The sequence below is a fragment of the Chenopodium quinoa genome, unplaced genomic scaffold (genome assembly GCF_001683475.1).
Source record: "Chenopodium quinoa cultivar QQ74 unplaced genomic scaffold, ASM168347v1, whole genome shotgun sequence".
NCBI lineage: Eukaryota > Viridiplantae > Streptophyta > Magnoliopsida > Caryophyllales > Amaranthaceae > Chenopodium > Chenopodium quinoa.
In genome coordinates, this window is record NW_018744041.1 from 631,995 (window position 1) to 658,733 (window position 26,739).

Here is a 26,739-nt window from a genome sequence, read left to right on the forward strand (position 1 = left end):
AAGTTTTTTCAATAAGCTTCCCACCAAATAGCTTGAATTAACTTATTTAATAATCAATAAACTAATATTAGTCAAATAAGCTAGTTAAACGACAAGGTGTTTGATAACTAGCTAAAAAAAAAAAGGCTAGTTATCAAACACCTTGTCGTTAAACCCGAAACAAACCCACTTACACCTATTAGCCTTTTGAGTGGCCTTAGAAGGTGACAGAGCAACCTTAGCCATGGTTGAGTACGAGGCAAAGGTGCTGCTGCTCTGGCTTGCAATATACTTCTTTTTGGGAATGAATGTCTTTCTTTTTTCCTTCATCCTTCTCTTTCTACTCTCACAACCCTTCATTTTGGTTCAACAACCTTGGTTAGTATGACATACAATCTTCATTCAACTTTATAATTATAAATTATAATGGAGGCAACTTTGATCCGATGCTCCAGTTTTAACTCCCTCAAATTTAATCGTCTTCTTCCCAAAAATATCTCCAAATTTCCTTCTTTTTGCCTTCGATCTTCAGCTATGGCTATTCATACAGGTGGGTTTTTAAAGTCATCAATTTTGCAATTTCCCAATTTTAATTTCATGTCAATTTGCCAATTTTAGGGGTTAATTAGGGTCTTGATTAACTAATCTAAAATGGGTTTTGAAATTGCAGAGAATAGAAATTCAGTGAAGATGAAAGCATATGATGGGTTGTTGTTGGATGCTGGGGGTACACTTTTGCAGCTTTCAGAGCCTGTTGAACAGACTTATGCTAAAATTGGCAAGAAATATGGTAAGTTTGTGAAAATTCAACCTTTGCATTTTTTTGTGGTTTTGTTTGTTTTTATGGACAAGCTATGTTCAGATTATGAAATGGGAAAATCATTTTTCCAATGTGGTTTGTTTGCATATAGTTTTAAACAACCTCTTGATCCGGAAATAAGAATCACTTTACCCCTTTTGATGTTCGGAAAAAGTTGTCACATTTTCGAATATTGTAAGGAGTTATAACTTGAATAGGTTACACAATTTGCCATCACTTTAATATAGGGATGGGACACCAATTTCCACGGCGCCATTTGACAAAGAGAGCTCTATCTCTTTTCCCTTGAACATTGAACTTGAAAAGGCAGTAAAGACTAAAACAAGAGATTGGAGGGCAATAACAAGTGGTGCAACATCAAATGAACTGCAAGAGGAAAATTCGAAATTGAGTTGGATCAATTACAAGAGATGCTCTAGAGCTAGACAACTCTTAGTCATTAATCCAACTCAATCTCATCTTGCGGTTCGCTTAATGTTGCACCACTTTCTACTTAAGAAATCTAAACTCATTTAATCCAAATTGCTCCTTTGGAAATCCAAATCCTTAAATCCAATTTTCTAAGAGAAACTTCTACAATTCTACTCATCACTCAAGTGTCTAAGCAAGGGAATTACATTAAAATCATCATTGAGCATCATCTTGGGTTTTGCTGGAAGTGAAAACATGTTATGATCTTAATTATGAGGGGTTACAGATGTGACAAATGATTCCACGTTTTATTATGTCAATAAGATACTTCAGTGGATAGTTCATCATGTGTTCATTCACTTCGTTGTGTGTTTGAAAGATTGATGGATAATGAATATAGAGAGCTCAATCCACAAAAGGAAGCAAATGGAGGACAAGAAAGTGGTGTACAAAGCCTATTATTTTGATTTATAATCAGGAATTTTTATATTACCATACACAATTGAAATTTGCAACTATAATAAGAATCAATTAGAACCATTTCATTCAACTCCACATGGTGTATCTTCGGCCATACACCATAATGGATGATACTACATCTTTTCTAAGGCTTTTAAAAACTGTTATAAGAATGTGATTAGAGTCAATGTAAGCACGATAAAATACTGACAGTAAGAGGGAAATATCCAGAGAATAGGGAAGTACTCTAGCAGATCGAAGGGTTTCATGTAATTGAACAGTAAAAAAATAGAAAGTGGGTTGAATTATTGACTTGGTTATAGCAGGAGGAACTGAAGAAATAAATTCAATAAAAATATTGATTATTTAGTTGGTTTAAAAGAAGAGCTTCCTGGAGTTAGTTTTTAGTGTCCCTTCTACCTTCTGTTTGGTTGTTATTCCTTTTTTTTTTAGGATCTTTTCTTGTGATCATCAAAAAGTATGGTTTCATGATTCATGTCTTTTATGTGTCAATATTTTATAATATGAATTGATATGATGCAATACTCAGGGTTAAGTGCAACTCCACCTGAAATAAAGCAAGGATTCAAGAGAGCCTTTTCTGCTCCATGGCCTGAGAAACTTCGCTACCAGGTAAACTTGAATCTTGAATATCTGCAAAATGCTCTTATAATCACATGATTAATGGGAGCAATGGCGTCTGTTCTTCCTTCAAAGTTTCAAATGTAAACTTGAAGACAAGTCCATCCAAATGAATAAAAATACCATTATTCAATTGAACAATTAGCTTTTTACTGGGCAGTTATTGGTAATCCAAAACAGAAATTCTTATATTTTATGTAACTATGACTATGTTAGCATTTGTTGGATCTATAGTGTGATATTTATTTTTGTATATTGTCTACTAGTTGTTCCTAAGATCTTTTCTCTAGAAGTGAAGCTAGCAGTGATGTCTCCCATTTGGGTGTAGATTGATTATGCACGAGAATGGTATTTTTTTTTTCTTCTAATATTTCTTTCGGTTTCTTTTTAATTGTACAAGGGATTAGTATTATTATTTGATGAATTCAGATTTGTTTGTTGATGGGTTAAGTGGATAACTTTATAGAAGAGATTTGAAGATGTTATTTAGAGTGTAGGCTTGACCATCTGGCCTGTCCCAAAACCACTTGCAGGCCTGCAAGTTTTAAAAAAAATATTGTCCAGCCAGCTCACATTTTATCACTGGTAAGAGATGATAGAGCCTGCATAAGAAAAAATACTTAAAAAAAGATATTAATGATCATACATCATATTATCTTGGAAGTAGGTGGTCAATTTTACTTGGATCACTGCTAAATGTGTTCTGATGATTTTTATGCCATTTAACTGTTTTTTGAACAGATTTTTGAAAATAAAGCTTATACAAGCTATACATTTTTTTTCTCAATGTGCATTATTAACAGGGTGATGGAAGACCATTCTGGAAGCTTGTTGTTTCTGAAGCTACTGGTTGTGCTGATGATAGCTACTTTAATGAAGTTTACGAGGTTATTACTTATTAGCCTAAACATCAGAGCTAGCTATGATTGTTTCGGAATATGTTGATATAATAGTAGTTAGTTTTACCCCTCAGTATTATGCAAATGGTCAAGCTTGGCATCTTCCAGATGGGGCCCTAGAGACATTGCTGTGCCTTAAAAATGCTGGAGGTCATTGTCATAATCATCAAGTATTTTCCTCAAATTTGCTACAAATAAGGAGTAAAAATTTGTTTTTGACTTAACTATTTATCTCTTACATTACCATGCTTATTGCAGTTAAGTTGGCAGTTGTATCAAACTTTGACACCAGGTTAAGGAAGCTATTGAAGGAACTCGAAGTCTTAGATTTGTATGTGACAGTGTTCCATTCTCTGTGGTTTTCGTACTATACTTCTAACTACACTTACTTTGCAAGGCTAGCTGTTTCTCCAGACCAATTGTTAACAGATATCTGATTCATATTTTTATTCCTCTCCCCTCTTTGGTTTTGTTGTGGATTTGTCTACTTCTGCTGGAATTTTTTTTGAACTCCCCCCACTTGGATATTGACAGTGGGTTTCCTGATTTTTATATAGGTTTCATGCTGTCTTGGTATCTTCCGAGGTTGGATCTGAAAAACCAGATGCACGGATATTCAATGCTGCTTTAGGTATACTATGCCAGCATGATTATTCTTTTATATCTGGTTCTCCAATGAAGTTTGTGATAAGCATAAATCAAATTGTGTCCTTTCCATAAATTGATAATTCATGTTGCATGTTTTATTGTCTTCACCATCCCTCCTGCAAGTCCTGCTTGAGCATGTAGGCCATATACCTTATTTTTGGTGCACATGTCATGGAAAAAATCGACTAGAGCTCATTAGACTTCTTTGACACGTTGCAACCTTCATTTTCTATTGCCTCATATAATACCTAGTCAATTAGTCATCAGCAGGGGCAGTTCTGAGCGTGAGTGATTGCACAGGCCCCCTGAAAATAAGGGGGCCCAAATCTGGCATTTCATCACAGTATATGAAGAAAAAAAATCTGTGGATCAATGGTTAAATTGTTGGGTTTTGTGATTACTTTTAATCCTACTAGTTTAATCTTCAGTTCTATCATAAAATTGTTAAATTAATAAATTTTGTTGTCAGTAAATATCGTGTGCGTCTCTGAAGCAATGAATTAAGGGCCCAAATTTAGAATGTTGCAGAGTCATTGTCATGTTGGCTTTTTTAGCCCCACCTCTCAGCAGTGAACCTTGGAATCTCATTCCCTATTTGGTTCCCATGAACAATTTAATTGCCTGAGAAACGCTGGAATGAACTTTTGTAGCTCTGTTCTAGTGTATGCTTCAAATTGGTAGAAGATCGATCTCAACTTTCAGAATTGATGGGAATAAAAGAACCTTCAAAAATTTGCCTCTGTCCTTCCTGTGACTGCATTTTCAAGCTGGTTATAAGTTATGACTTGATATATGTTATCTAAATACATAGACTCATGGTTTACTATATGGGGAGAAATCTTTGCAGTTGACACTTCCAATAATACTTCAGTGATTATGGATCTTGAAGAATGAAGAACATTGGTCCTACAGCAATCATGTTGTTCAATGAATTAGATTGGCGTACTTTGCTATATTATTACGTAAATGTGCATGGAAAGGGATTCTAACTTGGACCTTTTTGTAATATTTTAGATCAGATTGGTGTTGATGCTGAGAAAGCGGTTCATGTAGGGGATGACGAACAGGCTGATAAGAGTGGAGCCAATGCAGTTGGAATCGATTGTTGGTGAGTTAATCTTGATTATATGTATTCAGCTGCCTTGCTTGTGGAATAGTTTCACAAAAAATGATTCATACAAAGGAATTGTTAGCTTCTCAGATTAATGTTTGATCTGCTGTATTTTTCTTGCGTGGCTTGTTCTTTTCTACAGAGTATAAAGGTCGTATTGAATATTTTGGATGAAGGGGAACATTATTAGATATTCTTTTTTATCAACCTATATCTTTATTAGCATATAAGTTAAACTTTATAGTTTATATGAAATATTGCTTTACTTTTGTCTATCCAAATAGTCGTTGAAGACTAACTGCCTTCCCATTTTCTTTTCCCTGCAAAACAAGAAAATTTTGTTCAGCGTTTTCTGAATCCTGCTCCTTAAAGCATCTATCATCTGTGAACTTAATAATTCTTTCACAAGATAAATTTGGGTGGTTGTTCATTGATAATGGTGATGCTAATCTTGATATGAGTGCTTAATATCAAAGTAAATTTGCAGGTTATGGGGAAAGGATGTCAAGTCATTCTCAGATATACAAGATCGTATCCTTGTTATGAACCATTAAAATCCGAAGAAGGTGGTAATTGTAGTAACCCTTCAATAATTTGCTCTACATCTTATTTATGGATTCATATGCTCCTGTATCACCAATTATTTTTTATTTCTTTTATCATTTTTTTGTAGGACGAGACTACCCTCACTTACGGCTTTACTAGAGCTTGTTTTAGAAAACTCGTGTGCAATGAAACTGTTATTTTGCTGGACCTCTTGTTGCTTTTGTTAGTTAACTCTTGTGCAATGAAACTGCTATTTTGCTGAACCTCTTGTTGCTTTTTTAGTTCTTATTGCGATCATTTTTTTTTTTTTGTTTTTGATGTAAAAATTAGTATGCAACAGTTTTGCTTGCTCCCGCATTGCGCACAATACTAGCACCTTATGTTTCCTGTGAGCAGCTACTTTTGTAGTGATGGTATACTGTCGTCAAAGCTTACCATCGATTGATGGAAGTGTAGATAGGATGGTTATACTATTCACGTAGGATTGGGTAAATATTTTTTTTTACCATTCAGTATTTATATCAAAATTGTTACTCCGTATTTAGACTCCGTAGTATATAGCCTAAATAATACTATACAACTTAGGAAAAATATACTTTAATAATTTCAACTATGAGTGATTTACTTCTAATAATTCCAACTAAAGTAAGGTTGATTATCTAATAATCTCAAAAAAAAAATAAAAAAAAATAAAAAAATAATCTCAAGAATGCTTGAGCCTATGAGTTTGTCTCCAATGATCGCTAACCTGTTGTTAGAGTTTCTTATTATTATTTAATAGCCATGTGTCAACACGTAATTGGTCTGAAATTAAGAAAAAAAAACATTAAAAAAACCCAAATTCTTTCCCCCACCTCTAACCTAGCCGAAAATAATCCCGACATAAAAAAAACTCGAGTAACCCCTGACCGAGAAACTCGAGTATTCCCGACACCTCAAGTGAACCCTGATCGAGAAACTCGGGTAACCCTATTGCACAGTTTACCATATTTTCATTTATTATATATTTATCTGTTTTTATTTTTAACAAACTTGAAAAAAACTTAAAATCGTATTCCATTCACAAGAATCCCAACAAAATCAAACCCTAGTGTCGAAAAGCCATTGCTGCAGAAATCAGAGTCGGGTAAGTATTTTGATTTACAATTTTGAATGATATATTATATATTATTATAGTTAGATTATGAAAGCCTGAAAGGTTTAAACTTTGTAGGTGATTGTTTAAGTTATGGATGTCAATTACGAGATTACTGAACCATTGAAGAAGAAGAAGCATAAGAAGAAGAAGGTTCCAATGCAGTTGAAGGCGATTCTTCGGGAGTTTATGCAGTCCAAGGAGGATGAGATTCTCCGAGAGTGTATGCGCTCAAGCAAACAGATTCTTCGCAAGTTGTTGCACTCCAAGAAGAAGGAGATTCTTCGGGAGTTTATGCACTTACACAAGAAGGAGATTCTTCTGCAGTCCAAGAAAAAACAGATTCCCAAGTCGAACAAGGATGAATTTCCTCCAGAATTAGAGGTATTGAAAGATATGAACATAGCTGATAGAGAGGAATTGAGGGAATACTTCTTTCCTGGTAATCCTATGAAACCCTGGGATGAGCTCATATTATCCCAGATTTTTGATGATTTAGATTTGCCTCTTCATCAAGAATATGATCCTGTTAGAGATGTTACTGAAAAATTGCAAAAATTTATTTATGATCAATGTCGTAATGCTAATTATAAATTTAAATGCGACATCATAATCGGGGAGTTGATTGAATCCCTGTTGTTTTCTCGCCCAAACGATTACCATGTTAGTAGAGTTTAAAATTTAGCCTCAATATTTATTACCATTAGTTATTTTTCCCTATATTTGGAAACACCTTTAATTTTCAATGGTAATGCATGGTTATTTAATAACCATTTATTTTCTTTCTTTATGTTTCTTAATTATCTGCCAACAATCTCACACTTGAAGAAGTTGAAGACTGATTTCAATCTGTCTTCACACCAAGGAGTAGAACCTCAACTAGTCTTCTGTCATTTTAAGACCAATTGATGTTGAGCACAATTTCAACTTGTCAATCGTCACTGTTTTCGTTAACATGTCTGCTGGATTCTTACTGCCAAGAATCTTTTTAAGAGTTAACACTTCATCTTCTAGAAGAGACCTGATAAAGTGATAACGAATACCGATGTGCTTTGTTCTTGAGTGAAACGCCGAATTCTTTGCTAAATGTATAGCACTCTGACTATCGCTATACAAAATATTATTCACTTGTTTGAACCCCACCTCATCTAACAAACCTTGAAGCCATATCATCTCTTTACTAGCTTCGGTCACTGCCACATACTCAGCTTTTTGTAGTGGATAAAGCAACAATCTTTTGTAGTTGGGACATCCAACTTACGGCTGTATTTCCAACTGTAAATACATAACCCGTTGTGCTCTTTCTATTATCGACTTCACCGCCAAAGTCTGCATCAACGTAACCTTGTATTTTCAATTCACCTTTACCAAAGTACAAACACTTATTAATTGTACCTCGTAAATACCTCAAAATCCATTTAACAGCTTCCCAATGGACTTTTCCTGGATTGGACATAAACCTGCTTACAACTCCCACTGCATGTCCAATATCTGGTCTTGTACAAACCATTGCATACATCAAACTTCCAATAGCCGAGGCATAAGGAACCTTGGCCGTATATTCTTTATCTTCATCTGTCTGCGGGGACTGATCCTTTGATAGACGAAAATGACTCGCCAACGGTGTACTAACAGGCTTAGCATCACCCTAATTAAATCTCTGAAGAACACGTTTGATGTACTCTGATTGTGATAACTGCAAAGTGCCTCTCTGCTTATCTCTTGTGATTTGCATTCCTAAAATCTTCTTTGCTGGACCCAAGTCCTTCATGTCAAATTCCTTTGACAATTGATGCTTCAACTTTATAATATCATTCATATCAGAACCTGCTATTAACATATCATCAACATAAAGTAATAGGATGATATAACTGGATTGATATCTCTTGAAGTAGCAACAGTGGTCAGCGTTGGACTTCTGGAAATCTTCCTTGTGCATGAAGTTATCAAACTTTTTGTACCATTGTCTTGGGGCTTGTTTTAGCCCGTATAAACTTTTCTTAAGTTTGCATACCATCTGCTCTTTCCCACTTTTTATAAAATCTTCTGGCTGGTGCATGTATATTTCTTCATCAAGATCTCCATGAAAATTTGCAGTCTTCACATCTAACTGCTTGAGATAAAGATCTTCAATTGCAACAATACTCAACACTGCTCTAATGGTATTGAGTTTCACAACAGGAGCGAATATCTCATTATAATCAACTCCTTCTTTCTGTTGAAAACCTTTGACAACTAGTCGAGCCTTATACCTCTTGGAATCATCGTGCTCCTTTTTTGCTCGATATATCCATTTGTTATGAAGGGCCTTCTTACCTATGGGTAACTCAGTTAGTTCCCATGTCTGGTTTGAAATCAGGGATTGCATTTCATCTTTCATTGCAAGCCCCCACTTGCTAGCATCTCTGGTCTGGGATGCTTTATAATAATCTTCTGGTTCCCCATCATCAGTTAATAACAAATAATTCATATATTTTCTATTAGGCACATGTGGTCGAGTACTCCTTCTTAGGGTAGGAGTTGGACAAGAAGGTTGTTGTATGTCATTTGATTGCGATGTACTGCCCTGTACAGTCTGTTCTTCTTGTTGCGGAGTACTTATGATAGTGTACTCTTGCATCGTACTGTCTGGGACATAATCTTCATCAATGAATGTAGATTTTTTTTTGATTTGTTTCATGACTCTCAATTTTATGCCTGTCTTTGTACATGACTCTCTCATTGAAAATTACATCTCTTGAACGAATAATCTTTTTGCTTTCATCATCCCAAATGCGGTATCCGAACTCATCTTCGCCATAACCGATAAAAGTGCAAACTTTTGATTTAGGATCAAGCTTATTTCTGCCTTGATCACTAATGTGCACATAAGCTACACAACCAAATACCTTTAAGTGCGACAATTTGATCTCTTTGCCGCTCCATACCTCCTCTGGTAATTTGTACTCCAATGGGGTTTATGGTCCTCGATTGATCAAGTAAGCTGCTGTATTGACTGCTTCTGCCCAGAATTGTTTTGGTAGACCTGACTGTATACGAATGCTTCTGGCTCTTTCTGTCAATGTTCGGTTCATCCGCTCAGCTATGCCAATGCTGAGGCGTACCTGACACAGTTCTTTCCATCTTAATACCATGCTCGTAGCAAAACTTCTTGAATTTGGTGTCCTCATATTCTCCGCCATTGTCGGACCTGAATCTTTTGATCTTCAGACCTGTTTTATTTTCAACCCTAGCTTTCCATATCCTGAAAACTTCAAACACTTCGGACTTGTATTTTAGAAAGTAAACCCATACTTTCCTAGAGTGATCATCAATAAAAGTCACAAAGTACTGTTTTCCACCTACAGACTGGGTGGTTGTTGGTCTCCACACATCAGAATGAACAAGCTCCAATTTTTCTTTCATTGGAGTTCTTCCATATGTCTGAAAGCTTACCCTCTTCTGCTTTCCAAGTATGCATTCTTCACACATGTCTAAATTCACAGATTTTAGACTAGGGAGTTTTCCAATTGAATGCATGATCTTCATTCCTTTCTCACTCATGTGACCAAGTCTTTGGTGCCATAACTTGGAATTTTCATTCTCTGTTGCAACTGCAATCGAATAACACGCTCCAGCTGTCAAATAGAGAGTACCATTCTTTTTACCATGAGCAACTATCATTGCTCCCTTTGAAATCTTCCAATTATCACCTTGAAAGATTATAGTGTAACCTTCACGAGCTAACTGCCCAACTGAGATCAAGTTCTTTCTTAGGTCGGGAACATGTTTGACATCCTTCAGCTTGGGAGCTGACCCATTTAACTTAATTTTGACATTACCTTGACAAACAATATCACAAGATTGGTCATCACCAAGGTACATACTTCTCAAAAAAGTTTTTATTAGAAGTAGCATGGAACGATGCTCCAGAGTCTAATACCCAAGACTCTTCTTTGCTCTCCAATGAGCATATCAACGCATCATCACCTTCTCCGGTAGAAGTGACATTTGCCTCTGCCTTCACTTCTTTGCCTTTTGGTGTTCCCTTGCACTGATTTTTATAGTGCCCAATCTTTCCACAATTCCAACACTCCACAGTCTTTGAGTTTTGGAAATTATTTGGATTCTTGGATTTTGACCTCCTATCTCTGGATTGTCCTCGATATTTTGATCTTCCGCGTTCATTCCTTCTGATTAAATTTCTTCCTCTTGACTCTATATGCAATACTGAAGAGGATGAAGATTCACCTGATTCTCTTCGTCGAATCTCCTCACTAAGAACCAGATCACGAACGTCATCAAACTTCAACTTGTTATTTCCCGATGAGCTACTCACAGCTGTGACTGTAGCATTCCAACTATCTGGTAGGGAAGATAAAAGTATTAACGCTAATACTTCATCATCAAATTTGATTTCAACAGAACTCAATTGGGTTGTGACAGAATTGAGTTCATTAAGGTGTTGAGCTACCGATCCACCTTCCGACATCCTCAAACTAAACAACCGCCTCATCAAATGAACTTTATTGGAGGCTGATGGCTTCTCATACATATTAGAGAGAGCTTTCATGAGACCTGCCGTTGTAGTTTCCTTTGCAATGTTAAACGCCACATTGCGTGATAACGTCAATCGAATAACTCTGAGTGCTTTTCTATCTAAAAGCTTCCATTCTGCTTCTTGCATGCCATCTGGCTTTTCTCTTCCAGAGGTTGATAGAGTTTTTTCTGGTATAAATAATCTTCAATCTGCATTTTCCAAAATCCGAAATCTTTACCATCGAATTTTTCAAGTTTAACTTCTCCTTTGTCTGCAGCCATTTCTCCCACTCAAATTTGACTTTTTCTTTTAGGATCGTTTTTATTTTTATCGTAATGTGGACTAATTGTCAACCAAGCTCTTGATACCAATTGTTAAGAAAATAATGCAAATTTTCTATTTAATCAAATTTGAGGGAGAAATAAATTAGATAAACAAAATGTCTATTTATACCAAAGTGCAAAAAACACAACCCCTCTTTTGTCTGAGTTATTTTTCTTCTCTCGGATTTTCTCTTGAAATTATTACATACAAATGAAGGAAATGCTCAATTTATAGTTTTCCTAAAACAACCTAAGCCATTTAAAATTTAGCCTGCAATATTTATTACCATTAGTTATTTTTCCCTATATTTGGAAACACCTTTAATTTTCAATGGTAATGCATGGTTATTTAATAACCATTTTTTTTTTTTCTTTATGTTTCTTAATTATCTGCCAACAGTTGTTAAAGCGGGTGATCTTTGTGGGAAATTTGTCATGGTTTGCTGTTTCTTCTTGCCTGTTTGTTACTCTTCCTCGTCTACTTGGAGAATTGCAGCTGCATCTTATGAACTTTACTCTAAATTGAAAGGTGGGTTTGAGATTGTTATAGTTGCCAAGATGAGACGTGGTTGGACTCATGATAAGGATGCCTTCCCTGCTTTCTTAGGCGGGCTCCCACCTTATTGCCTTGCAGTCCCGTTTCGTGCCAAATCTCATCGACACTGTGTGTGCAAGTCTCTGGGTGGGATGAACTCTGCCATAACAACTTTTATGGTTGACCCCAATCAAACTGTTCTGATCTACTCACATGTTCCCGGCGGTATACATGCTACTTCCTTTGTACCTTTTTATGGAGCAAACTCCACCCCTTTTCCCTTTGTTTCTAAGAAAGTTACTTGCGTGTCCGAGACTTGTGCTTATACTGTCCCTACCAAAGCTATGAGGAATCTCAGCATTCCATCCTCTCTCGAGGACATTTTGTGTTGCAAAACCTCTGATATTGTCTCCAGGAAGATTCCTCTAGGAAATGGGGAATTTCATCAGGAGAATGTGTCTATTTCAGAACTCAAATCCAAGCTTGTCGGGCTGTATCTCTTTACTTCAGGACATATGATTCCCATGCTTTCTAAGATTGCACAAGCCTGTTTGCAGAATGGCAAGGAATTGGAGATTGTCTTGGTTTATTTTCCTGGAATAAACACGGCTCATGATCCGCAGTCAGCTAAACAGGATTTTCTCAATGTGTTAGCAAAGCGGAATCTCCCTTGGTGGGTTGCACCCTATAACAGTACTGCGTCCATTATGCTGAACCATATGTTTGAGTATGGAGAAAGGATAGTCATTTTGGGACCTAATGGCGTATTTGTTGAACCTCGCGGAGCAGAACTGATGCAGATGTTTGGTTTTTATGCATATCCTTTCAGACTTGACTGCGTTGTCCAGAAAATCTCGGAAGAACTAAGGCAAGTCACCCTAGAGTCATTCTTGAAGTTACTAGAAATCCAGGAGTTTCCAAAGATGAAGAAGAAGGTTCTGTTTTACTTTGACTATCCATTTCATATTCATCATGGCGTTTATGCTGCAGTGAAGGGTTTCAGCAAGTGTAAAGATGTACGAATTATAATGGTTTCCTTTAGTGATGGAGAATTTTCAAGTGAGATAACTACACTACAAAACTCTGATTCTAGAGACTACTCTAACTCACATAAGGATAGGGTAGTATGTCATACAAAGGGCTCCGATAAGAGTGACAAATTTTTCTTAAGGTTCTTCAATAGTTCATTTCCTACTATCGTTGCATTTGGAAAAGATGGCAGGATAACATCTGTATTAGCTCATCTTCTTTCATCTTCTGATGAAGATAAAGCTCAAATAAAAGGTGATCTGGTTGAAGAGGTTTCGTCTATATTGAATGATAATTTAGAATCTTATGATAAAAACGAGATGAGGTTTGATCGCTGTCAGGATCATTTGCAGCAGGGACAGGAGCTTAGGCAAACTAAGTTCTGGTAGACGTTGGGGGATCTTTGTAACAGCATTTGTTATTTCAAGTTAGTCAATTTGCTGTTTGCTTGGTTTGAGTAAAACTGATGAGGCTAGTGGGAGTATTTGGGGAAGATAGCATTTGTTAGGACGAGACTACCCTCACTGCCTCACATACGACTTTGCTAGAGCTTGTTTTAGAAAACTCGTGCTCAATGAAACTTACAGTATTTTGCTGGACCTCTTGTTGCTTGATGTATAAATTAGTACGCAACAGTTTTGCTTGCTCCTGCATTGCGCACAATACTAGCACCTTATGTTTCCCGTGAGTAGCTACTCACTTCGTTTTTAAATACTACCTCCATTAACAGTTATTTGAACATATACTATAAATGGATGCTAATTAAAATGTTTTCTTTCCTTTTTAGGTAATCATTTCTCTCTATCTCTCTCCTCATCACATGCACCCAACTTTTTCTCTCTCCATTTTATTCTCACAAACAAATTTTGCCTAGGAGTCTGCAAACACCTCCTTTGTTGCAAATAATAGTTAACAGAGGAAGTATTTGCTTTACTTTTCTTTTGTACCCGTTTTTAAATACTTGCTCCATTTTCTCATTTGGAAAGTTTTTAATATATTTAATTTATTTCTCAAAACTAGTGAGATCTAATTTTATTGCTTTTATATTCTCTCTCCAATTTACCTTACATTAACTACCTCTATATTTTATTACTTTCTCCAATTTTTTTTAAAACTCCGCCCATAGAGAAATAGAGTAAGTATTTAAAAATGAAGGGTGTACTTATGTAACCATGGTATACTCTAGTCAAAGCTTACCATCCATTGAAAGTGTAAATAGGATGGTTTTACTATTCACGTAGGATTGGGTAAATATTTTTTAAAACCATTAAGAGAATAATTGTTACTTCGTATCTCTCAATTTATTTAAGTGAGCTTCTGTGCAGAGTTTTACGAGAAATATACGGGGTGTGTAGATAGGGTGGTTTGTTGGAGGATTAAATATTATTGTAGTATGTGATTAGAATAGACATGGCAAACGAGTCGTGTTTGGGTCAGGTCATTTCAAGTCGGATTGATTTCAGTCAACAAATGTTTAGATTGGGTCGGGTCAATTGGGGTTAAAGGTCAAATTCAGGTCAAGACATCGAATTGAGTTTGGGTTGGGTGAACATTTAGGTCCACTTGTTGGGTTGAGTAAGTTTGGATTGGGTTAATTTTCAAGTCTAATAATAATGTTTGTTCTCAGTCAAACGGGACTCTTTGTGAATTGCAAAATTACAAAGTATTGGTCCTATTGTTATATGTAAAACTTTTTTTGTATGATTTGAGTAGTTAAACTTAAGACTTGGCAAATAAAATTCGTGTATGGTGAATTAAGTCAGGTTAAGATCGAGTTGGGTCACTTCGAGTTGGGTTAATTTTTTGGGTTAAAATCGGTCAGCTCACTTTGGATTTCAGGTTAGGTCATTTCGGACATCGTGTCACGTTTAGGTCAATTCTACTTTAGGTCGGGTTAGTTCCAGATCATGTCATTTCTAGTCAACTTTTAGGTCGTAGGTTAGGTCATATGAGTCAGGTCAGGATTACAAGGTCTAGATCAGACTAGTTAAAAAAAAAAAAGTTTGGATCGGAGTGTAATCATAGGGACCAAAAGAGATATAGACATGGAGTGATTAAAAATAGTACAAAGTAATCCCTCTGTTTTAAATAGATTTAATTATTGATTTGCACTAGTATGCAATACTTTTTTGCAATCAACCAAATTTTGTAAACTTAAATAGATATATTCTACAAAATCTAAACTAATTTATTGTATCAATAATTCTCATATTTCACACAAAAAAAAAAGAAAAAAGAAAAAAAAACATTATATCACTTATTACATGGTCTCCATCATACACACATTTTCTATATCAATCGATTTTTGGCTAATTGGCTTATTTCAACCCTAAACCGGCCTATGTCGACCAATAGTGGTCAAATCTAGGCTGTTTTTGGGAAAGGGAGTCATTTTGGGTAGCTGACTTGACGATTTTGAAGGGGGACAGGGAAGGGGGTGAGTTTTGATCGTCAGTAAGGGGCTGCGCCGGAAGTGGGGCAGGGGCGGCAGCTATGCAGGGGTGTTGGGAAAGGGTGTCGGTGGTGATTATCTTATTTAGGTTTTCTTATATAGGATTTCTTGAGCCTATAAAAGATAACCTAAATAATATAAAACTTAATCAGAAGAAACTATACACAATATCAAATCCCCTTCAAGTTGGAGCATAGTATTGAAGGATTGTTTCATTGTTTGGGATGGAGTTAGAATTTATTTCATCTAAGATGTTAGCTCGTTTTAAATAGGTGGCGTGGCATAATTAGATTATTATGTTCAATTTTTCTTAATTTTATTTTCAATTCATTTAAAAAAAAAAAAAAAAATGGTACAGGGATTTGGGCTTTTTATTTGTATTTTTTTTAAAAAAAAAATCAGCCTATTTTTTATAGAGTAGTACTCGTATTTCCTAGACAATAATCTATTTGTTTACTATAGTATGTTCTACTTACAAAAAGAAAATAATTTATTTATTTGTTATAGGAAAAGTATTTAACAATATGTTCTTTTCACGCTAGGTATATGTTCATTTTATTTTAATAGTATGTTTTTTTCACTCTAGGTATATGTTCATTACAGTTTAATAGTATATTCTTTTCACTGTAATTATATATTAATTACATTTCTATTATATGTTCATTTCGATTTATAGAACATGAAAAAGAAAATTTTACTATATTTTAATATACACCGTATTATTTGAATCTAATACAACTTTTTTTTTAATTTGTCCATTTATTTGTTTTCTTCTCCTGAAATTTAATAATTATTTGGTCTTCTTCAAGAACTTTATTTTGTTTCTCATTGCAACACCAAATTAATTCCCAAAAAAACAAAAAAACAATATAACGAAAAAGTACAATTTTCAAAAAAAAAATTATAAAAAAACAAAACACTCAAACTAAAAATAAACAAGTATGAATGTCGAATTTAGGCCTTTTCTGTTCACCTTGTTTTCACTTATTTCAGGGTTGATATGTTCAAATAAGGGTTAATAAGTTCAGATAAGATAAGTTCTGATAAGTTATGATAAGGGTTAATCAGGGCTACCAAGTTTAAATTATAACTAAAATAAGTTCTAATAAGGGTTAATAAATTCAAATAAGTTCAATTAGATCAAATAAGTTCAGATAAGTAAAAACCAAGTGAATAGAACTCACCTTTGTTCACTCACAATCTTCCATTTGCATATTAACTTCATCCTCATATACTAGTTCACTCACAGTTTTGGTTTTATATCCTATTACCTTCCTTTTATCAATAGGATTGTTTGGATCTTCATTTAACTCGAAATTAGAATATGATCCCATATCGATACTATGCCTTGCTGGTTGTTTTAGGGCCTTTTTACCTTCATATTTTTCATTTAATTTCTTTAGTAAAACTAATATTTCTTCTTCATCCTCTTCTAGCTTTTCATCACCTTGTTTTTTCATTCTTACTATTGTTGAATTTTGTCTCCTTAGACTTGGTGTTCTAAGACTCAGATTTCTCTGTATTTTAGGTTTTGTATTCATTCCAATATGAAGTAATCCTGACCCATCAATTAACATCTTCTGGAAAATTTGGTATAGTTCTTCATTTCTGCCAAATTCTTTGATTATGATATATTGTTTGCTTGTTTTTATACTTCTATGAGGAATTGGACTGATTATCACTAGTAGAGAAACAAAATTAATTAACAGCTTTTGATTTTAGTAATTTCAGGCTTAAAAATTGCTCTGGTTTTTAACAATACAAGTTTCTAGCACAATAGCATGTAGAAATTGGAAAATGTTCTTGTTCAATATATGTTTTGAGATAACTGTGAACTTATGGTAGACTAGTAATGTTCTTTTTTAGAGTAGAAAAGTCGATCTATGACTACTTCAATAGGTATTCTCGTGCATTAAGTGTCAGCTTGATATTGTGACTGCTTGGGAATTGAAGCTCGCCTTTTTCAGCGATATGATCTTGGAACTATACAGGTCTTCTTCTCTTTATTATTTTATTCATTGTTTATGTAACACCAAACAATTTGCATACTCATATTATTTCTTCTATTCATTAAGCTTTAATGTGAAATGTATAAATTTCTTAAATTCGGTTTGATCATTCAAAATTACTTGTTGATATTTGAGAAATATATAGAAAAAAATTATATGTAATCCCGATCTGTCAAAATTTTCCTTTAATTTTCTTGTTTTAGGATGCTATTATGCGTATCAATTACGATGATTTTAACTCATCGGACTAATTATATTTACAGGGACAAATACCTTTCAGAGTTGTTGGCTGAACGTTAGAAAATCGGTCCTTTTTTACCCCTGTCTCCCTACTATTACCGTTTATTAAATTAGGGTGATTATTTTTTTTTGCCTTACTGGTTACCCATCTCATTAATCAACCCATAATTTAAGCCAAATGCACCCTCCTATAACTGTTGCTCCAATTATCTTGCTTGTTAACCTATCTTTTTCTGTTTTTATTTTCCCATTGGTGTCTCATTTCTATTAATCTTTCTGATTACCTTCAAAATTTCATCGTTAATAAACCTTAAATTTTACCATAAGTTCCAAACTTAATCATGTAAAGCTAATCCCATGGAAATGAGAAAAATTATAACTAATTTAATGTGTTGACAAGCTTGATTAATTGCATTTTGTAGGAGACCTTAGCTTGATCTTAATTGCTAGTTGCTTTGCTTTCTTAATATCATTTAAACCTGAATAATTCATATTTGGCAAAATGTCTAGCTGGTAGATGATGATGGAGGGCAGTGGCGGAGCCAGGATTTATAATTCGGGGGGACAAATTTTGGAGGTTAAAGTTTCGGCAAAAATCTCAAGAAAAAAATTGATAACCTAAATTGTTTAATATTTATTTGAAATCACATATGCCAATTATTTCTATATGGAAAAAGAGGGGTAAAAAAGTTTTATTGTATATTAAGAAAATTATCCAACAAAAATGAATAAATTTATATTTGTAAATCCTGTTATGTAATCACATAATTGATAAATAAAAAGTCAAATAATTATCGTTAAAACAAATTGATGGTAGATATGAAGGGCCAGGGTTTGAGTTACATTCGAAAAAATAAACTCAACTTTTTCAAATCAATCATATTATTAATATGTATTTCGTTAAAACACAGTTACAAACAATTAATTAATAGTAATCTATTTATTAGAAATGTAAAAAAAAAATTGAGTTTAAGCACACTTAGTTAAAGTGATAATTAAAAACAAGAAGTAGGAAATAAGAAATAACATTAAAAATCCTAAAACAAGAAATAGGAAATAAAAAATCAAATTAAAAAGGTTGTTGAAAATTAGAGTATGTAATAAAAAAAACAAGAAGTAGGGGAAAAAAAAACAAAAAAGCTGAAAAACAGTAGAGTAGGGAATCGAACCTAGGACCAAAACACAGCCTTACTAAGGACTCAACCACCAAACCATATTCAATATTGTGATATCTACTGTAAGTATATGTTATTTATAGCCTTTTACTGTATTTTCTTGATTTTTTTTTTTTTTTTAAAAAAAACTTTTTTTCCGAAAATGGGGGGACAACTGTCCCCCCTTGTTCTAATGTGGCTCCGCCACTGATGGAGGGGTGATATAATCCACTCCTAAACACTATATATAAAACAAGGAGAGTTTTCCATGTAACAGCATTTGAGGCTATGTTTTTTTATTATTGATGTGTCTAGAGAGTGGAATATCAGTATAGCTGAGGGAAAACGATAGACTCATCAAGGATTATCGTGATAGGTATTTATTGAGATGACACGGACTTAAATTTCCTAAGGTGAGAGTCCTTATCTTTCGATAGCATACTTTCTTAGAGTCCTTATCTCCTTCATGGCATTATACTTCTTATTTAATGTCTTAATCTAACAAATTTTAGAATACTTGTTTCAAAATATAGCCTTTCAAACCTTCATGGACAGTCTCTTTAGCAATTGCTGCAAGCATTTTTTTTCTACTGATATGCTTTTTCATGCCATCCATGGTTGAGATCACTTTCAGTTTGTTGTTAAGGGTATATCAGTCTTTGGTGGATGCTTGGACAGGGTAGGATGTATCCAATTCGATCACTCTCACGGATTTATTCAGTGTGTGTATAATAGGAACATCACTATAGTCACTACTCACTCGTTAGTTGATTCCCAATAAGATACCAATTGTAACTATATGAAATAATGTGACAGTGAAGCAGATTTAGTCTTCTTTTATGATAAGGTAATACATTGATCCCAGGTAATGATCTAAGATATTTGTAACTTAATTATATTAATATTTATCTTTTCTTGAAAGTCATGACTTTGTCAAAAAAAAAGGCGGATAATGAGTTGGTGCAAACCAAAGAGAAAGATAATAATTGCGGACCGAATGTGCTTATTATGTAATGATATATATATATATATATATATATATATATATATATATGACATAGTACCTTTCATAGCAATTTCAATGGAAATTTGAAAGAGGTTAGTGATTAATTTACCTCTTCTTTGCAAGCTAAAATGCTTTATACGAGTTTTGGTTGATGTTTTATTTTTATAAAGTATTATAGACACGGTTTTTTTTTTTAATATTTGCAGGAGTATTTTGCAAGACTTGAAGCCTATAACGATGTAGAATCATATGAGATTTGAAAGCAATGGGCTAAGTTTTTTAGGCTTAATTTTTTGTTGAAAGACAAGTTATCTTATTAAGCAATGTTATGATTAGTCGCGTTTAGCTTAATAAAACAATATAACACTTTTCTATGTATCTACTTTTATTTAGCCTACTGATTATTGTTATTACATTTTTAAATTATAAATCAATCTTCTTCTTTTTTATTCAAGTTTTAATTGTTTTTTGGAAAGTATAGTTAATTTTGTTGCACTGTATTGATGTGGATGAATAATTCAACATATGTGGAATTATTTGGAGTGTTTGTATTGTATGTTGTGGGTGAATTTAAGTTACATGGAAGTATTCGGAGTACGTGTTTTGTTGGTTGAATTGTAACAGGTTGTAACCCATTTGACGATGGGACGTTTGGTAGGATATATTACCATTCTTGTATTCGAATCAAATATTTATTAAAAAAATTATTTATTTATTAGTAACTGGCATAATCTAATGCTAGTTACTAATAATATTTTTAAAAAAAAAAAATATATATATATATATATATTCATAACCGGCATTAAGATTTGTCAGTTACTATTAATACCCTAATTGTAACTAGCGTAACTTAATGCCAGTTACAAATAGTATGCTTTCTACCTTGGAAAATAGACTTTTTGTAACTGGCGTTAGGATAAGCCAGTTACGAATAGTACATTATTTGTAACTAACATTAATTAGTTACAAATAAATTTTACTAGTTGTAACGGTGGCATTCGCAACCAACAATGCCAGTTACAAAAAGTCAATTTTGCCAGTTACAAATAGCACTTTTTCTACTAGTGGTTGTAATTCATTTAGCGTTTTCTCCTGAAGATGGGGGCTCATGTTTAGTTTCTTTATTCTTTTCTTGGGTACTAGTAGGTCTTTTAGGGAGTGCGTGTTACAATAAACTTTTTATTTTTATCTAGATTTTGAAAAGGATATTTATATTTACATGGGACGATTTTCTCTTTATTAGGTGATACTTCTTTTTCAAATTGATGTCTAACTTCGTTTGTTAAAGCAAGTTGAACTTGTTTAACCTATTCGTTTAGATCGCTTACTTTTTTATTAATATCGGTTGTGGTTATTGATATCTTATTTTCAATATCAATACAACGAGCATGTATGTTATCAACTTTATTTCTATCTTAATTCGCCAATTTGATCTACTATATAATTAAGGATTGGGCTAAAATTACTAGTATTCTCAAGACTATGATAATAATGCTTAAAACCGGGTTTCTTACACTCAGTAGAGGGCCTAGTATTCTCTAGTTTTACTTAATTATTAATTAAATTAACAACTCAGTTTAGCTTTTAACCGTATAATGAAGCTAAACTAAGTTGTTAATGAATATTCAAATTCATTTTATTTTAAAATATTTATATAACACACTAATTTAATTATATATAAATACATAGTTATTATTTTAAATAAATGCTAAATTAATTAATTTTAAATAAAACAATTTTCAAAAACAACTTTTTAACTTTAAATCAAGTACTTAAATCCAAAATCGTGAGATTTAAAAACAATAGGCGCCCAAAAACTTTAAATTAACTTTAGTGGTAATTAAATCGAACCTAAGCTCCCAGATACCACTTTGTAACACCCCAATAATTCTCCCTTTTACAAACCACTTACTTTAAATAAAATAATGGAGAACCATTGACGTGTTACCGCCACGTGTTAAAACGTTAAGGTTTTATCAAAGTATCGCTGCGGAAAATCAAACTTAAGTCTTTAAAGTTTCTCGGAGGTCCGACAGATGATCTTTCTGAAGTTTAGACTTGACAATCATATCATCAATATATGCCTCGACATTTCTCCCAATCTGATCAAAGAACACAGTGTTTATCATTCGCTGGAAAGTGGCCGGGCATTCTTAAGACCAAACGGCATGACCGTGTAACAGTATAACCCTTGATCAGTGACGAAGGTCGTCTTCTCCTGATCTTTCTTCCATAAAGGAATTTGATGGAAACCAGAGTAAGCGTCCATAAAGCTCATCAAAGCATGGTCGGCTGTTGAGTCGACCAGGTTATCAATTTTAGGCAGAGGGTAACTGTCTTTGGGGCACGCCTTGTTTAAGTCTGTGTAGTCTACACACATTCGCCAGGTGCCATTCGGCTTTTTAACAAGCACCACATTTCCAACCCAGTCTGGGAAGTAACATTGCCGGATGAACCCTGCATCAAGTAATTTTTTAACTTCGGCGGCTGCCGCCTGACTTCTTTCTTCGCCATGGTTCCGCTTCTTCTGCCTTACCGGCTTCTTTTTCGGATCCACGGCCAGTTTATGTACCGCCAGATCAGGACTGATGCCTGGCATTTCATGGACTTTGAATGCAAAGATGTCCTTGTATTCTTTCAATAGTTTGTGAAAGTCGTCACCCAGGACCCTTAGAGCAGTCGTCCCAACTTTGACTGTTCTGTCAGGACGCGAGTCATCAGAGATCAGGTCCGTATGCTCACCAGTTGGCTGAGGGCGGAATTCATCCAACCGCTCCTCTGCCAATGATTGCTATTTTCTGTCTTTTATTGCGGCCCCTGTCTGGGATGTCTTTCTCTTCTTGTCGCCTGCTTCTTGAACAGGCGCACTCTCCTTGACATTGTCAAGGTCTATTTTTCCACCACTCGACCCAGCGGCCATAACAGTGGGCTTGACATCCGAGAGATAGCACTCTCGGGCCATCCTCTGATCTCCCCTTAGGGACCCGACTGTTCCATTATCCCTCTCAAACTTGAGCAACATAAGAGATGGGATTATAACAACCTTGGAATTATTCAGGGTTGGTCGTCCCAGAATCATGTTGTAGGCCGAGAGTTCTTCTACTACCAGGAACCGGACAACCATGTGTCGTCCTTCCCCTTTTTCACCCAGGCGGATGGGTAAATCCACTCGTCCCACTGGGTGGACGACTCCTCCTCCAAACCCTACTAAAGGGTGGGATGCCGGATGTATGCAATCAGTCTGATATTTTAGTTTCGACAGACATTTGCTACTGATGAGATCTGAGGAGCTTCCGGTATCTATGAGGATTCGGCCAACTCTCTGGTTGGCCACTTTACACTCAATAAATGACGACCCTCTTACCCCTCCTAGATCTTCTTCAGTGATGACAATCTCAGGAAATGAATATTTGGAGGGCCGTTCTTGGTGAACGGAATTTACATCTAGCCGTCTGATATTGTCTTTGTTGCCCCTAATAGTGGGGCCGCCTCCTGAGAAGCCGCCTGCAATGGTGTAGACGACTGCATCATCTGTATCGGAGCTGTCGGCCTGTTGATTCTTTTTGGCCGACTGCTTTTTCGAGGAAGTGTTCCCCGTAGATTTCTTGACATAAGTGTCAAGATTACCTTGCTCAGCCAGACGGTCCAGATACCGCATGAGACTGATGCATTCATTAGTGTGATGACCAACATCTTCATGATAATCACAGAATTTTTCTTGGTTCCGGTTGTTTGTAGAACCCTTCATGGGGACCGGCTTCTCAATTGAGATCCGTCCCTTGATTTCCTTTATGATAAATTGGCTATCCTTGTTAAACGCATACTTTGGGGAGTATGGTTTGAATTCTTTTTTCTTCTTCTGGGCCGGCTGTTTAGAGGAATCAGCCGCCCAGACCTCTTTCCTTTTCTTTTCATCTTTGTTCGACAACTGTTTCTGTCGCCCTTCTTTTTTGTCGAACCTTTTCCCGTCCGACTGTTTTGTACTGCAAAGATCAGTCGCCTGTATATAGGCTTCTGCTTCAATCAAGGCCGCTTGAAGAGTCGCCACCCTCTTTCGGACCAAATCAAATTTGAATGTCGATCCGTCTTTGAGGCCTCTGAAAAAGTCAGTATAGGCTACTTCATCCGGTAACCCTTGAATATGTATTCTCATCAGGTTAAACCGCCTGATGTAAGAACGAAGCCCCTCCTTCTCGCCCTGCTGAATCGTTCCTAAATCAAGGGTCGTCTTCTTTGCAGGGATGTTCATGGCGAAGTTGGAGGTGAATAAGTAAGAAAGCGTCCTGAAGTTATTTACACAACCAGTCGGCAGGTTGCCGAACCATTGTTGTGCGATTCCTTTGAGAGTCGCTGGGAAACACTTGCACCAAGTGGGATCATCCAACCCTTGAAGGTACATCAGGTTGGTGAATGCCATCAAATGGTCTTCCGGGTTAGTAGTGCCGTCATAGGCGCCTACTAATACATTTTTCACTTTGGCCGGCTGAGCGGCTTCAGCAATTTCCTTGGAGAAGGCCGACGGCTGTTCCCCAAGTCTAAGCAACCGTAGCTGCCAGTCCATAGGTTGGACATTCTTTGCTGCATGCCCACCAAACAGAGGTGGCTGCAAAAAATATTGTTGTTGCGGTACAAATGGTAAGTGTGGTACCGCCTGGTCACTGTGAAAGCCGGACTGACGGGAGGTACCGCCTGACTGACTCTCATGATGCGACTGAGTATGTCTAATCGAGGTATTGCGCAGACTGTCTTGGAAGTTTGAAGTAGAGGTCGACTCTGACAATCAGTCACTCTTCTTCTGTTCTAGAAATAACCGAGCATCTGTGTATGTTTTCCTCGACCCGTCCACCTACATATGACGAACAGGTTTCCTCTTTCCTGGAGTAGGAAAACGGTATTTTGTGAAATCAAGGGCAGGCGGCTCCCACTTCCTAGATTTAGGATGAGGGGTCGCCTCTCGCCCTTGAACTGGCTTCCTCTTCCGTGAAGTGGAGGGTTTCTTAGCCGACTGCTCCTTGTCCAGAGCAGGCGACTTCTTGTTGATCAACTCTTGAATTTCTCCCTTGAAGTCCCTCATGAAGGTCATGAGTTCGTTCCTTGTGATGGGAGCAGACCCATCAGTCGGTTGCTGCCGAACAGGCGGTGCGCCTGCTGGCTCACTTTCAGTTTGAAGATGTTTCCGTTCCCTCCTTTCGGTATGACGGGTACGTCGGGCCCTTAGGGTCCCGTCTGAAGCTGTGTGAGCTTCAACTTCAAATTCATTCTCAGTATCGTGGTCCGACTGAACTAGAGGGTCGTCCAGGGGACGTCTCTCTTCAGGAGCCGGTACAAACGTGGATGCCATCTCATAAGTACTCTCCCCACAGACGGCGCCAAAAATGTTTCGGGGTTTTCTGATGTCCTGCGGGAGAGTTACAATTCCGAGGCTGGAACCGGACGCCTGTACCTGCAAAGCAAACGGATGCTCCGGATGATTGGAGATCCGCCTCCGACGGTCAAGTTAGTACTTGATTAAGGAGTAATTAATGCGAAAATTAAGGTGATTGGGTCTCTCTAGGTGAGAGTGTTTAATGTGTGTAATCTGCGTAATCCCCCTTAATGAGGATTAAGGGAGGTATTTATAACCTCGGGAAACGTGCCAATCCTAGGTTTAGGTTAACCTTGGGCTGATTGGGCTTCCCTCGGAAGTTGGGCCTAGGTGGCCGACTTCTCCATTAGGCATGGAGTATGCCACATGTCATGACATAATAGGTCCAGGGTGGACGAATAAGCGTGTGCCACGTGGCAAGCCCTGAGAGGTCCAACTGGGGGACACTTGGCAGGACCTGATTGGCCCACGTGGCGCATTCCGATTGGTGGGAGCAAAATCCCCTAATCAGATCCTATCTTGATTATTGTAGATGCCGTATGATTTTTGTTTAATGATCCCGTTCAAAAAAAAAAAAAATTGTCAAAAGAAATTAGATATCTTGATTTTTATTTTATTTTTTATGAAAATTTTGAACTATTTCATTAGATAAATTATAGCAGCTTGTACACATTAGATCAGAAAATCAAATCAAAAATACCAGAAGATGATTAGTTTTTTTCAAAGATGAGATTTTTGAATTTATTTACACCGTCTGATTTTAGACAATAATTTATCACATAAAATCAACATTAGTTACTTTCTCCGTCCCTAAATTACATTCCTCCTTTCTATTTTGGGTATTCCAAAATTACACTCCACCTTTCTATTTTTAGTAAGTTTTTTTTTTCTAAATATCCCAAATACACTCTCTTTTTCAATGTACTTTTAATGTATAATTAATGTATTTACATTTCACTTTTAATGTTTGGTTGGCTAATGTACTTTTTCAGCCTTTAATTTTTCAGTATCCTTGTGTTAAATTACAATGAATATGATTGGTTAAAAATTTTCAATTAGGAAATAACATGTCAAAGAGGTGTATGTCAAATATAAATTAAAAAAAAAAATTAAGAAAAAAATAAAATAAATAAATAAATAATAATAATAATAATAATAATAATAATACTAATAATAATAATAATAATAAGAAGAAGAAGAAGAAGAAGAATAATAACTTTTGTATACATCCGGTGTAAAGTAGAGGGTAACTTTTTATCAAATTTAGGGTCACTTTTACAATTTTTTTTGGTAACTTTTATCAATAGAGCATAAATACTTCATAACTGATATTTATATCAAGGTAATTTTTATCCATATTAGGGTAAGTTTTGCTCATTTTAAGGATAACTTTATAACGGATGATTGTACATCCGATTTATTTAAAAGTTTGGCTAAAAGAATACAAAATATTAAAT

The 26,739-nt window shown here is 35.5% G+C and overlaps 2 protein-coding genes across 4 annotated transcripts; both read left to right on the forward strand.

Moving 5' to 3' along the window:
- The first annotated feature begins 148 nt into the window (after positions 1 to 148).
- LOC110690405 (haloacid dehalogenase-like hydrolase domain-containing protein 3) lies at positions 149 to 5,865 on the forward strand. Of its 3 annotated transcripts, none has more exons than XM_021867227.1 (10): positions 149 to 529; positions 650 to 769; positions 2,220 to 2,302; positions 3,115 to 3,198; positions 3,285 to 3,360; positions 3,469 to 3,541; positions 3,768 to 3,841; positions 4,873 to 4,966; positions 5,457 to 5,538; positions 5,643 to 5,865. In XM_021867227.1, the coding sequence occupies exons 1-9, from the start codon at positions 406 to 408 to the stop codon at positions 5,521 to 5,523; spliced, it is 795 nt and encodes a 264-aa protein (XP_021722919.1). In that variant the 5' UTR covers positions 149 to 405; the 3' UTR covers positions 5,524 to 5,538; positions 5,643 to 5,865. The 3 variants fall into 3 exon arrangements, with proteins under 3 accessions (XP_021722919.1, XP_021722920.1, XP_021722918.1); XM_021867228.1 differs by having other exon boundaries at positions 5,457 to 5,535; XM_021867226.1 differs by having other exon boundaries at positions 5,457 to 5,865.
- Positions 5,866 to 6,363: 498 nt separating this feature from the next.
- On the forward strand, positions 6,364 to 7,454 carry LOC110690406. Its single transcript, XM_021867229.1, has 2 exons — positions 6,364 to 6,641; positions 6,729 to 7,454. The coding sequence occupies exon 2, from the start codon at positions 6,744 to 6,746 to the stop codon at positions 7,326 to 7,328; it is 585 nt and encodes a 194-aa protein (XP_021722921.1). The 5' UTR covers positions 6,364 to 6,641; positions 6,729 to 6,743; the 3' UTR covers positions 7,329 to 7,454.
- The last annotated feature ends 19,285 nt before the right edge of the window (positions 7,455 to 26,739 follow it).

Bases quoted from the DNA above. Each gene is read 5' to 3' on its own strand.
- LOC110690405 (XM_021867226.1), top strand. From the start codon at position 406: ATGGAGGCAACTTTGATCCGATGCTCCAGTTTTAACTCCCTCAAATTT. The intron at 530-649 runs GTGGGTTTTTAA...TTGAAATTGCAG, and splicing joins AGCTATGGCTATTCATACAG to AGAATAGAAATTCAGTGAAG. The intron at 3,842-4,872 runs GTATACTATGCC...GTAATATTTTAG, and splicing joins GATATTCAATGCTGCTTTAG to ATCAGATTGGTGTTGATGCT.
- LOC110690406 (XM_021867229.1), top strand. From the start codon at position 6,744: ATGGATGTCAATTACGAGATTACTGAACCATTGAAGAAGAAGAAGCAT.